The 12903-nt window shown below is 34.9% G+C and overlaps 1 protein-coding gene across 1 annotated transcript; it reads left to right on the top strand.

Annotated features, from left to right (window-relative positions):
• Nucleotides 1–226: 226 nt before the first annotated feature.
• On the top strand, nt 227–7548 carry ODAM (odontogenic, ameloblast associated). The gene is made up of 10 exons (XM_004383334.2): nt 227–277; nt 362–403; nt 948–995; nt 1582–1815; nt 2425–2472; nt 4673–4783; nt 5667–5714; nt 6506–6577; nt 7011–7172; nt 7407–7548. Exons 1-10 carry the CDS (start codon nt 227–229, stop codon nt 7434–7436), a joined length of 846 nt encoding a protein of 281 aa, XP_004383391.1. The 3' UTR covers nt 7437–7548.
• Nucleotides 7549–12903: the final 5355 nt, after the last annotated feature.

Raw genomic sequence — 12903 nt, 5'->3', positions numbered from 1 at the left:
TTGGTTTTTAGTAAACAGCTGCTCTGGGAAAAACAATAAGTTCTGTTTTAGAGATTAAAACTACGTCTTTTTCATTTTAAATTAAAAAATATAAGTAAATACTGTAGCATTAACTTAATTAGTCCTCTGATATCAACTAATTTTATTGATATAGAGATTTTTTAGTAAAGAGTCTTTTTAAAGCTGATTATCACCTTAACTTGTTTTCTAGGTATTTCATCTGAAAATGAAAATAATAATTCTCCTTGGGCTCCTGGGAGCCACATTGGCAGCCCCAGTAAGTGATTTCATGATACAACTGATCGCATGGTATAAAACCTATAGCAAATCTGTCTTTTACCCTTTCTGGTTTTATTTTTAGCTTATCCCACAGCACCTTGTGTCAACAAGCAACAGCAATGAGGTTAGTTGAAATACTTAAAACAATCTCTACTTTTTTTTTTTTTTTTTGGAGACGAGAGAAAAGCCTTCGCTTGATTTCTCCTCCGTTCCTATCCACCAGCTATTATGCATATCCAAATGCATTTCCAATGTTCATGCTTGCTTTACGTACCAGGTCACTGCTACAATTTTAGTTTTGCCTCCCTCGTCTGATTGTACATTCTTCAAAGAAGAAACAAAAGTTTTTATACCTTTTCATTCTGACAGCAGCTAGTACATGTGTGTATAGGTGTTTGAGAGCATAAAATGACGAACTAAACCCCTGGAGGGGAAGAACGTCACACAGTCTCAAAAATAGCAGGGGAGAGGTTGTTAAATTCCAAACCTGTTTTCAACTCTAACCTCTAATCACTGCAATTTTCTGTAAGCTTAATGAGAAAATGTCTCACTTCTAACAGGAAACTGATTAACCAGTTACGACTTACGCTGTGTTTGTGGTAAACATTGTTCTTAATAGTTTTAGCATGTGTAGTAGTCTTGTTTTCATATTATCTTTCCTTTTCTAGTTACTTCTGAATCTTAATAATGCTCGGCTTTTGCCACTACAGTTTCAGGTAACTTTATCTCAATCATTATTTTAAGAGGAATTTTTTCCTACTTTTTATTTCATATGAGGCTTTATATGAGAAGAAAATGTTCTGTGCTTCCATTTTGAAATCTTGATTTTTAAAGTTATGAATTTGTCCCATATATTCTTATGACCATTTGTTTGAAGACTGAAGTAGGAAATTAGGATCTGATTAACATTTATTTATTGAGGACTTTGTATATGCCAGGCACTAATTCTCACAACAACCCTGTTAGATAGTTCAGTGAACTATTTTACTTAAAGTCATGCCCAGCTAACCAGTGAAGAAAAAAAACCAAACAAGATTGGAAACCAATCTGGGAACTACAGAATCTGTGCTCTTTTATCCCCTCATGCTATCCCTTATTTCTCACAACCACAGGGGATTTAGCTGGGCCTCTTGTTATTTGCGTGGCTCAAAATATATCAGTTTGCTTTCTTTTTTTATAATGTAGCACTACTGGAAATATAGAAACTGCTTAAATTTTGACTCTTTGTTGCTCAGGATGGCTTTTAAATTCTTTTTGACATGAAAGAGAAAGACTTTTTTTCTTTCTTTCATGTCCTTCCAGGGCCCATTTAGCTCATTGACTCCTCCTTTCTCTGGGATCCTGCAACAGCAACAGCAGGCTCAAGTTCCTGGACTCTCCCTGTTCTCTTCACCAACCCTAGATCAATTTGCTGGACTGTTCCCAAATCAGATACCTTCCCCAGGACAGGTGAATTTTGCCCAAGGACCTCAACAGGGCCAGGTGGACCCCTCACAGCCTCAAACACCACTGCAGACCCAACAGGGCCCTAATTACGTAAGTCGTGAGTTTTCCGTCTTTTTGTTCTGAAGAGAGATAGAGATACACTAAATTTGAAAGTGAATACAAATATAAATAAGAAAAGAGTTTTCAAGCAACACTTCCTTCTCATGATATGTTGTTAAAGTCAATTCAGACCCTTAGTAATCCTATAGGACTTAGAAGAACCGCCCCATAGGGTTTCCAAGGCTACAGTCTTTACAGAAGCAGACTGCCACATCTTTCTCCCTCAGAGCCACAGGATAGGTTTGGACCACTGACCTCTAGGTTTGAAACACCGACCTTAGCCGAGCACTTAACCACTGTGCCACAAGTACTTCCTCATCCTTTTTGATTCCTAACATGAAAAATACCACTCACATTAGCTATTCTTGGATCACAGCCACAAATCAGAAGAAGTGTTTATGTCTTGGAGAAGAAAATTAAGGATATTTCATCTAAACTGCAAAGGCAATTTGCACCAACAATGGTAGATACAGTATATGACCTTTCCTTGTCATCAGGTCTGGTGATACCAATGATAAATGTTTATGGCTAAGTCTATGAAAAGACACTCATAAATTTTGATGGTCAAGTATAACTTTTTTATGATTCCTTTCTTGGCAGGTGATGCCTTACGTGGTCTCCTTCAAATTGCCCCAAGAGCAGGCACAGGTAAATGAATAGTATACCACTGGAGAGATGGTATTGAATGTTGTATTTTCTATTTCTAGCTCTGACTCCTATTACAAGACTATAAAAGCCATATAATGATATCACTGCCTGGGTACCATCACTGCTGGGCTAGCATCAATTCGTTGATATTAACAGTTCCTCAATTACTGGAATCTAGGGAGTCCCTAGAAACCCTGGTGGCATAGTGGTTAAGTGCTACTGCTGCTAACCAAAAGGTCGACAGTTCTAATCAACCAGGCACTTCTTGGAAACTCTATGGGGCAGTTCTACTCTGTCCTTTAAGGTCGTTACGTGGCAGAATTGACTCGACGGCAACGTGTTATTATTTTTTATTTATTAGGGAGTTCCCAGGACTCTTGGGCTTCCAGGGCATTGCTGTGTTGGAAATAAAGGGGCTCACTAAGCCCTATGTCATGCCCTCTCTACATCACAAGCTGGCATTTGGAAACAACTCAATGGGATTAGTACATGGGCTGAGTTTGCTCAACCCTAAATTTTGTTTCAGAGGTAGATGGATTAAACTAAAATTGTATGATATTTAGACATAACAGTACTTGTCCACATTTTCTGGCTGTTTTGAAATTCTGGTCAATTCAGTTCTTGTATACTATGAATTTAATTCTGCTTTTTACTATCAAATGGTAGTGGTTTCCATTAAATACAAAAATCTAAGAAAAATTAATGCAAACTAGTAGAATCATTATATTAATATGAAAAATCTTCCAGTATTAGGTGGTCAATTTAATAATATCCTGGGTTCAAAAAGCAAGGACCGTTAGCCATTAGCCCATTGCTGTCTACTTGATTTTTACTCATAGTGACCCTGTAGGTCAGAGTAGAGCTGCCCCATAGGGTTTCCAAGGAGTGGCTGGTAGATTTGAACTGCCGACCTTTTGGTTAGCAGTCATAGCTTTTAACCACTGTGCCACCAGGGATCCAAATTTTTTTTTTTTTTTAAATAATATCCTGGGTTCAAAAAACAAGGAAATAGATGAATGATATTATTCACCAAAAGGCATTGACCTCCTGATAATAACAGTTACACTGCTTGGCTCTACTGTAATCCTAATTATCCAGTTTTTATCCTGCCTCATACCTACTAAAAAACAAAAATTACTTCTAGACATTATCTCATTGTCTGTCATAAATATCTAGTTGAAAACATGACACGTGGAATTACTTCACTTTAAGGATCAGGAAATGGTGTCTTAAAGAGACTACCCAGTCTTAATGAAATTAAACAGCTGAGTTGGAATATAATTCTCCACTCCTCCTTTAATCATTAAATCAGTGGCTTTCCACCCTTGCTTTCATCATAATTCTGTTGGTAATTTTGAAAATTACATATGCCAAGAACTAACTCAGGCCTAACGAATCAGACCCTATGTGTAGATGCTATAGCATCTCTATGAGTCAGGATGGACTCGACCACACACAACAACAGCAGATGCCAAATACGACTATCTTCTAAAATTTTCAATATGTGATTTTGATTCTTAGCCAGGGTTAAGAACATAATCCTCCTTGAACCATAGTTTTGTTTTAACTCTCATGTAATATAGTCTCTTAATGATGCAAAAAACAGAACAGCATACAAAATCGTATGTGTATCCTATGAGCCAAACTTTCCATAAAGACATACACATACACCCACACACCAAGACATGTAAGCAGAAGCCAATACATGATAATGTGAGCGATGAAGTTGTAGCTGATTTTATTTGTTCCTTCTCTATTTCTGGATTTTCTAAATGTTCTAAATTGCACATAGATTATTTCAATAAAATGGTAATAATTAGAGGCAATGCATTCTTAACATTCCATTCATTGTGGTAGAATTTCTATGTTCTGCAGAATGATGATTTTAAAAAAAAAACAGAGAAAATCCTACATAATCTATCCTCCTCTTAGGTGTTTGCAAAATAATTTGTATATAATGTCTCTGAGATGTCCTTTTTTACAAAAGACTCATTTATTTAGTTGATCCCATTATTTCCTAAGTGTGCTTGACCAAGTAACCTTAAAAACAACCAAGTCCAATATCATGTGGGATGCAAGTTTTTCCTACAGTTTAGGAAGGGTTTCTTTATGCATTTCTTTGTTCACATTTAAGGAACATAAAAGAATAGCCTCGGCGTATCTAAAGGAATCCTTTCCATACTTCCCTTTTTACAAACAGACACTTCCATACTCTCCAGTGTACGTGTACCTACCCTGGGAACAACCTCTACAAACAGACACCTCTACACAATTACCTCAACAAGCAGGGCAGCAGCAACTTGAGGTGCAGGTACAGTAAATGTCTGATTTTCTTCTGATTAGTTTCATCTGAGAATGGAGAGGATAAGATAACATTTCCAGAGAAGAGACTAGCTGAGTATATTTAATACAAAAACTCAACAGTTTGAACTGATGGTCACAGAAGATACGGTGCTTTCTTCTGGCATATCACTTGTGTAGACTACTGTGGTAATGCTTCAAAGCTGGATTTGGAATGAGTAAAGTCAATAAATGGTATTCTACAAAATCAGAGACCAAAAGCTGAATCACCTTGGAAAATAGAGTTTTCTACGTTCAACATCTGCTAGCATCCCTCTTGTCATATACACATATGTATGTGTGTGTATATCTTAGATAGATAGATGGATGGATGATAGACAGATAGAGAAGAGGTTCTTTTTTTAATGGTAAGATAAAAATAGCTACCATGATGAAAGGTGCCTCTGATCACTAGATCCTGAGATATAATTAAGTAATATATTGAGTTTTGTGTATTTTCAATGTATTTTTATAACTAATATAAATTCAGTTTGGTCATACATAACTAGCATTCTTTTAGTTATAATGGAAATGACTTTAAAAAAAAGTAATTTAACCACTATGCTAAAGTCTGCCAACCCAAATTAGAGAAAACTGAAAATTATGTCTAAATGACTGGTAGTAGTAACTCAAATTAAGTCATGTTAATTTAAAGACAGAAAAAGAGTTTTAACCTAGAAATGATATAGTATTAAGATTCTTGGTAATTTAACAATAATGAACTTTACCACCGGGAATATTTAAACTTTAAAAGGAATATTTAATAGAATATTAAAAAAAATCTTAATTGTAATAATCATTTATCACAAACTTGTAACAAAATTCATCTAATGCATTTTTCAAAAATCTGACAGGTACCATTTTATACTCTACTTGAATACATTCCACAACAAGAAGAACCTGTAAGTAAATGTATACTTTTCATTTCTAAAAAACATGACATTAAATCTTCTTTCATTATAATCTATTAAATCTGCCAGTGGCTACTACCAGGAACACAATTATAGTTGAACAAATTTTGATTTATCCACTCATTGTAATGGGGAAGAACATACATCACAGGGAACTGTAGGGTGAAGAAGTAATAATTGTTGACCTTACCCTTAATAAGAAGGTATTAAAATGACTTATCATAGCACTTGGTTCATGTTAGGTGATTTGGGGGAGAGTTTAACAAAGTGGTGGTTAGCTCTGTATTGGGTTTTCTCAGCAAGTGGAGGTAGTTTTGTGATTGGGCATCTTAACAATTCTTACCAAGAAGGCAAGAATAATGGTGTAAGACAAAAACTGTGATTTTTGTCTCATATTAGCCAGACTATGAAGGTGTTTGGTATTTTGTGGCTTACATAGTGACCTTGCTTTAGACAAGATTGTGAAGAGGTCTTGGTTTTTGTGTCAGTTCTTCGTGTTCAAGACAACCTTGTTTGATTTGGAGTTCTGTAGGACTGTTTATGTTCATCAGGGAGAACACCATGACCTAGCAGAGAATGCAGGCCATTTGCTAGGAACACTGACTGAAGCTGAGCTGTTGGGTCAGACCAGTTCCCAGATGTCACGAGTTGCTTTTTTCTTTCTCAGATCTAAATTATTTTTGTTTTCAAGAAATTAATTTAAGAAGCTGGGGAGTCTTTAACAGTCCCGGGAGGTAAAACAACATATTTTTAGACTTTGTTTTAATTTTCTAATTTTTCAGTTTATACCAGGAGGACAGCAGCAAGTAGCCTTTGATCCTCTCATAGGCACAGCTCCTGAAATTGCTGTTATGGTAAGATTCCTTAGAACACTTTGCTAGCACCAGAAATCAACAACTGAGAACTTACAGGGCCCAGCACTATTGTTCATTTTAATGTGAACTTTATTATGATTCCATCAACAATTATTACATCTTTACCCTGTAACATTTTGTCAGTCAAGATTCAATTCACTCAGTTCATCAAACATTTACTGAGGGATTGCTATGTGCCATGTATTCTTCTAGGCACCCTTGATTAAAAGCGGGTATTAATAGAACAATGTTTGCTGGTATATTCATAATTTTGCTAAAGGACAGCTTATGATCTAGAAAACTATTGAAAGCACTTACTTCTAAAATAAAATTTTTACCTTCCATCTCAATCCCATTGCTTTATATCTTTCCCAATTTTTACTTTGTGCTTAAACCTGCAAACTTTTTTTCTTTTTTTCATTCTCCTCTATAGCCAGCAGGAGAAGTGATGCCATATTTACAAAAAGAAATGACAAACATTAGACATGCCAGTGCAGGAATTTCCAGGCCTTCAACTTCAGCAAAACCCAGCACAACCAATTTTTTCACTTCTGCTGTAAACTCAACTATTACCCCAGAGTTAATGAAAGAAAAGGTAGAGTAATCAAAAGTTCATTTTATGCGAGCAATTGTTGTCTAAAGTAAAATATAAAGATAAAGTTAGTGTTTAATGTATAGGACTTAGTCATGGAAATAACAAGTTATAGTAGAATATATGACTTTAACCCTGAATAAGGAAGCATACAATTATTTACTGCAAATCAGTTAACAGGAATATTTTCTATTTCGTTTTGATAAGAGCTTCTTATAGATGTCTTTTTCTCTCTAGGCCAAGACTGATAGCTTAAGGGAACCATAAGACATTCTGATCATTCAGAGATTTTGGTAGGTATTTACCAAAAAATATGCATATCATGACATATATTAAATTGAAAAGGGGAAAAAAAAGTTGTCAGAATAACTAGTGAAGAATTCTTATCCAAGTGATTATGAAAAAAATAAGTTAGTGCCTATACCTCCCTACCAAAATTAATAATAATTATAGACTTCTAGGCATGGAAAAAAAATCAAAATTAATTTTTGATATTCATGTCTGCCTACACCATAAGTTTGTAAGCTCTGACAAATGAAATAGTAATTGGATATCTATATGTATATATCTAAGACATTCTATAGACACTATGTACAGTCAGTGCCTCCAAATTAATTTCACTTTGTAGGCTAGAAATTACAATGCCAATACATCAGTATTATAGTAGAATGAAATAGAGTCAAACTGATTTAAAAAATTACATAATGACATGGAAATTTCAAATTTCATGTCCTATATATTGAAGCATAACCTTGATTACTTGTCTGAATGGACTTGGTTGGCTGTGGGCTAGGGTGAGAGTAGAAGGTCAGGGTGGCAATGGCAGCAAGAGATAAAGAATACACATTGACTGAAAAGCAAATAAATTGGCCTGAAATGCAACCTAAAAGGCAAAGTTTCTAGAAACCTCCTCCTTGCTGCCTATGAATCTCTTCTCTTTCTTGCTCCTATGAAAATGAATGCTCAATTTCTTCAGATTAGAAAAGTTCATAAAAATACAACCAGAAGTGAATAGTATCGGCATCTGTTTAGAAAAGTCTCCTCTGTCATATAGTATTTTGTACAAAGTAGGTTTATTCAAGTTATTCAATCAGAAATATTAGTGGGATTTCAGTATAATGTAAACTTCACTTTATGTGGCATCAACACCAGTAAACATAAAACTTTCTATTTCTTTATTAAGCAATTCAGTAAATATCTAGAAAATTTTACGCAAAACAGTCTAATAGTATTAAAATGCTCTTTTATTTTTCAGAGAAAAAGATGTGACAGTGTGGCTCAGATATCATTTTAGGCCATTTGCTTCCACAATGCTAGTATCAGTTCTTTGAGATATACAAAATATCTTGGCTCTTCTCCTGAATTTCTTTTTTACTTATAAATAGTATTACACTCTTGAAATAAGTCAGAGAAAAAAATACTACAATCATGTAATAAGTTCTGTCTTTACAAAATGATATTTCTTTTCAAATATTCTACCTTAGCATAATCTGGAAAGTAATAACACTGAGAATAAAACTAATATTATTTAGTCATTGGATCATTGTATTAACAAAGGATGTCTCTGGAAAATGGTATCATCTATGACAATAAAGATATACTGTCACTGTACTTATGATGAGTATGGTGATTGTGACTAAAGTAATAAAATGTGTACCTAATTTTGACATATCGTCTCATTATTTCCACCACACTTATTCTGCCAGCTTCGTTCTGATGTACCCCCCGGGAGAATCAAAATTATTTGGTGGCAGTGCATGCTCCCAGTATGATGCATGAGATATACTAGCATATTTGACAAAAGTAAACATAGTACAGAAATACATTATCCCTTGAATATAAAACAGGTCCATGGGTGGTGCAAATGTTTTGCACTCAACTACTAACCTAAAGTGGCATTGTGGAAGAAAGACCTGGCAATCTGTAACATATGAGGTTGCCATGAGTTGGAACTGACTATGGCAAAGAATTTGGTTTGTTTATTATTGCCTTTCTAACATATAACACAGCTACACAAGCCACTGCCATTGAGTCTATTCTGACTCATAGCGACCTCATAGATTTGCCAAGGCTGTAAACCTCTACGGAAGCAGACTGCCACATCTTTCTCCTGCAGAGCCACTGGTGGTTTCGAGCCACTGGTGGTTTCAAACCGCTGACCTTATGGTTAGCAGTCGATTGCTTTAACCTTTGAGCAACCAGGGCTCCTTACAGCTATACAGAGGGATGGCTATTCTCACCCAAAAGAACTGATGCCCCAAACCAAAGACACTTGTATGCTGTTTGGAGATGAAGTACCCTATAGAGAAAAGGGCACAGATTTTAAATCTCATCAGATCTGATTTTGAATATGGTTTTCAACCTTCAACAAGTCACTTACCCGGAGACTCAGTTTCCTCAGGTGTAAAATAGAGATAACAATGTCTACCTTCTAGAATTTCTGTAAGTACCACAGGAAATAACACACGTAAGATACCTGGCTCATACAAATTACTGAGAAAAATATTATCCCTCCCCCCCCCCGCCCAACCCCGTTCTCTATGAATATAGAAGTACTTATTACTTATTCTTCAGCTTTGGGCCTTCAACCTAAATTCTGAAAAAATATGAAAATTGATATTCAATATGCTTTATTTGTTTGTATATATATATGTTTTGGTGTGTGTGTGTGTTTGTATGAGAGGATGACTGAATGAATAAATATGTATTAGGTAGTTTCAAACAAATTTAGTCTGTATTCTAAGCCTTACATTTGATCACAGTTCTAGAATCTTACCTGTCCCAGCGTTTAGTAATGTTGTGAACCTGTAATCTGCTACTTAGCCTTATGGAAGAGTCACCCAACAGTCACCTATCCTACCTTTGTCATATGTTGTATCCCTTTCCCCTAAGTTTATGTGTTGAATGAATATAACTCTAGGTAATCGGCTGAACCTCTTAATATTGAACAAGACAGAGAGAGTCATACACCAGATATCTGATAAATCTCAGTAATTTCAGTGGCTGTTAACATGATGTTCCAAAATTTCAAGAGTTCACAAAGTCATTGTAAAAAGGAATTGCTGAGTGTTTAGACTGCAACTTGGAGCATAGCAAGAACTCAACTTTCTTTTTAAGGAGGAGACCAAAACCGTTGCCATCAAAGTCAATTCTGACGCATAGCAACCCTACAGGACAGAGTAGAACTGCCCCATAGGGTTTCCAAGGAGTGGTTGGTGGATTCAAACTGCCAACCTTTTGGTTAGCAGCCAAGCTCTTAACCACTGTGTTAAGGAGGCTGGGAAGGAGGTATTCAGAGGCTCATGAGATGAGATGAGTACAGCATATGTGTTCTTTCCAAAAGGGGCTGGTATGGAGACCAGAACTCAGGGAAAACTGCAAAACTCTAATCACTAAACTCTAATCCAGTCAAGAGTTTGACAATATTAGGGGATATAATAATAGATACTTTGAAAAAATGGGAATTATATAAATGCAATATTAAATATATATGATTATAAAGTAGATAAGTACTACATAACCATGTAACTACCACACCTATCAAGATACAGAACATTTCTATCATTCTCAGAAAGTTCCTTCCTAACCTTTTCTAATCAAGTATTCTCATTCTCATGCCAGGCAAGTACATTGTTTAGTTTCTATCAACATATACTAGTTTTTCCTGTTCTAGAACTTAATATGAATTAAATCATACAGTATGTACTCATTTGTGTCTTTTTTATTTTACTCAGTATAATACTTTTGTGATTCATCTATGTTATTGTCTAAGTGGTATATTACATTGTATGAATATACTACAGTTTCTTTATTAATTTTATACTGATGGACTTTTGGCTTGCTTTCAATTGTTGGCCATTAGGAATAAGGCTGCTAGGAACATTGTTGTATAAGATTTTTTGTAAATGTATGTTGTCATTTTTCTTGAGTAAATAGCAAGAAATAAAGCTAAATCATACGGTAGGTATATGTTATAAGAAACAGTTAAATAGTTTTCTAATGTGGCATTTAATATTCTGACCAACAATGTATAAGAAGTCCAGTTACTCCACCTTCTGGCCAATATTTAGAATTGTCTGTCTTTTTAATTTTAGCTATTTTAATGAGTATGAAGAGACATCTCATGGATTTAATTTGCATTTGCCTGGCGACTAATAATGTTGTATCTTTTTCTATGCTTATTGGTTATTTGTAGTTTTTTTTAAGATAATGTTCAAGTCTTTTTTTTTTATTTATTATTGAGTTGTAAGAGCTCTTTATATATTCTGGGTGAAAGTACTTTGTCAAATAAACGTTATTATGAATACTTTTCACAGTGTACAGCTTACCTTTTCATTTTTTTGAAGAGGAGAATACTTTTTATTTGATGCTGTTCAATTTATCAGATTTTTAAAGTAATGCCTCTTGTGTCCTAGCGAAGAAAAATTTATCTACCCCAAAATAATGAAGATATTCTCCTATGTTCCTTATAGAATTATTATTTTTTTTAGCTTTTATATTTAGATCTGTAGCCATTCATTTTTGTCTAAAATGTGAGGTTAGGAACCGAGAATAATTTTTTTTTCCCATATAGAAACCCAGCTGTTGCAGCGCCACTTGTTAGAAAGACTATCTTTTCCTCATTGACTTGCCTTGGAATCCTTATTGAAAATCAATTGACTTTATGTATGCACATTTATTTTTGAACTCTCTAGTCTATCCCGTTTAACTACTTTTCTATCTTTGTATCGTAATACATAGTCTTGATTACTAAAACTTTATGTTTTTGGCATTGCCATGTAAATTTTAGTTTTCTACCCTGCTGTAGTTTTATTTGGGTGGTATTAAAACAAAAGATCAATTAAAGTTGACTGGCATCTTAATAATACTGACCATTTCAATCTATGATCATGTCATATATTTATTAAGATCTTTAAGTTATCTCAGAAATGTTTTGTGGTTTTCTATGTAGAGGAAGGGCAATTTTTGCTAAACTTATTTCTAAATATCTCATCTTTAAAATTTCATTTCTTAATTGTTCTTGTTACCATATAGAAATACAACTGATGTTTTGTACATTGAACTTATATCCTATGATCTTACTAAATTTATCTATTAGCTCCCATAATTGCTTTGGTCGACATTAGTCCATTTCAAGAGGTAGCATATGATCAGGAATCAGTGGTACTGAAGGAAGAAGTCCAAGGTGCACTGAAGGCACTGGTGAAAAGCAAGGTTCCAGGATTTGACAGAAAACTAACTGAAATGTTTCCACAAACTGATGCAAGCTGGAAGTGCCCACCCGTCTATGCCAAGAAATTTGGAAGACAGCTACCTGGCCAACAGACTGGAAGAGATCCATATTTGTGCCAATTCCAAAGAAAGAAAGATGACCCAACAGAATGTGGAAAGTATCAAACAATATCATTAACATCACATGCAATTAAAATTTTGCTGAAAATAATTCAAAAATATTTGTAGCCGTACATGGACTAGGAACAGCACAAAATTCAAGCCAAATTCAGAAGAGGGCCTGCAACAAGGGATATCATTGCTGATGTCAGATGGATCTTGGCTGAAAGCAGAGAATACCAGAAAGATGTTTCAAAAACCCAAAACAAACCCACTGTTATCCAGTCGATTCCAACTCATACTGACCCTATAGGACAGATTAGAACTGCCCCATAGGGTTTTCAAGGAATGGCTTGTGGATTCGAACTGCCAACCTTTTGGTTAGCAACCAAACGCTTAACAA

Source organism: Trichechus manatus, unplaced genomic scaffold (genome assembly GCF_000243295.1).
Source record: "Trichechus manatus latirostris isolate Lorelei unplaced genomic scaffold, TriManLat1.0 scaffold00108, whole genome shotgun sequence".
Lineage (NCBI taxonomy): Eukaryota > Metazoa > Chordata > Mammalia > Sirenia > Trichechidae > Trichechus > Trichechus manatus.
This window is presented reverse-complemented; position numbering and strand designations above follow the sequence as displayed.

Excerpts from the sequence above, each read along its gene's own strand:
- ODAM (XM_004383334.2), top strand. The coding sequence starts at position 227 with ATGAAAATAATAATTCTCCTTGGGCTCCTGGGAGCCACATTGGCAGCC. Across the intron at positions 404-947 it reads CAACAAGCAACAGCAATGAG|TTACTTCTGAATCTTAATAA; the intron begins GTTAGTTGAAAT and ends TTCCTTTTCTAG. Across the intron at positions 6,578-7,010 it reads CTCCTGAAATTGCTGTTATG|CCAGCAGGAGAAGTGATGCC; the intron begins GTAAGATTCCTT and ends TCTCCTCTATAG.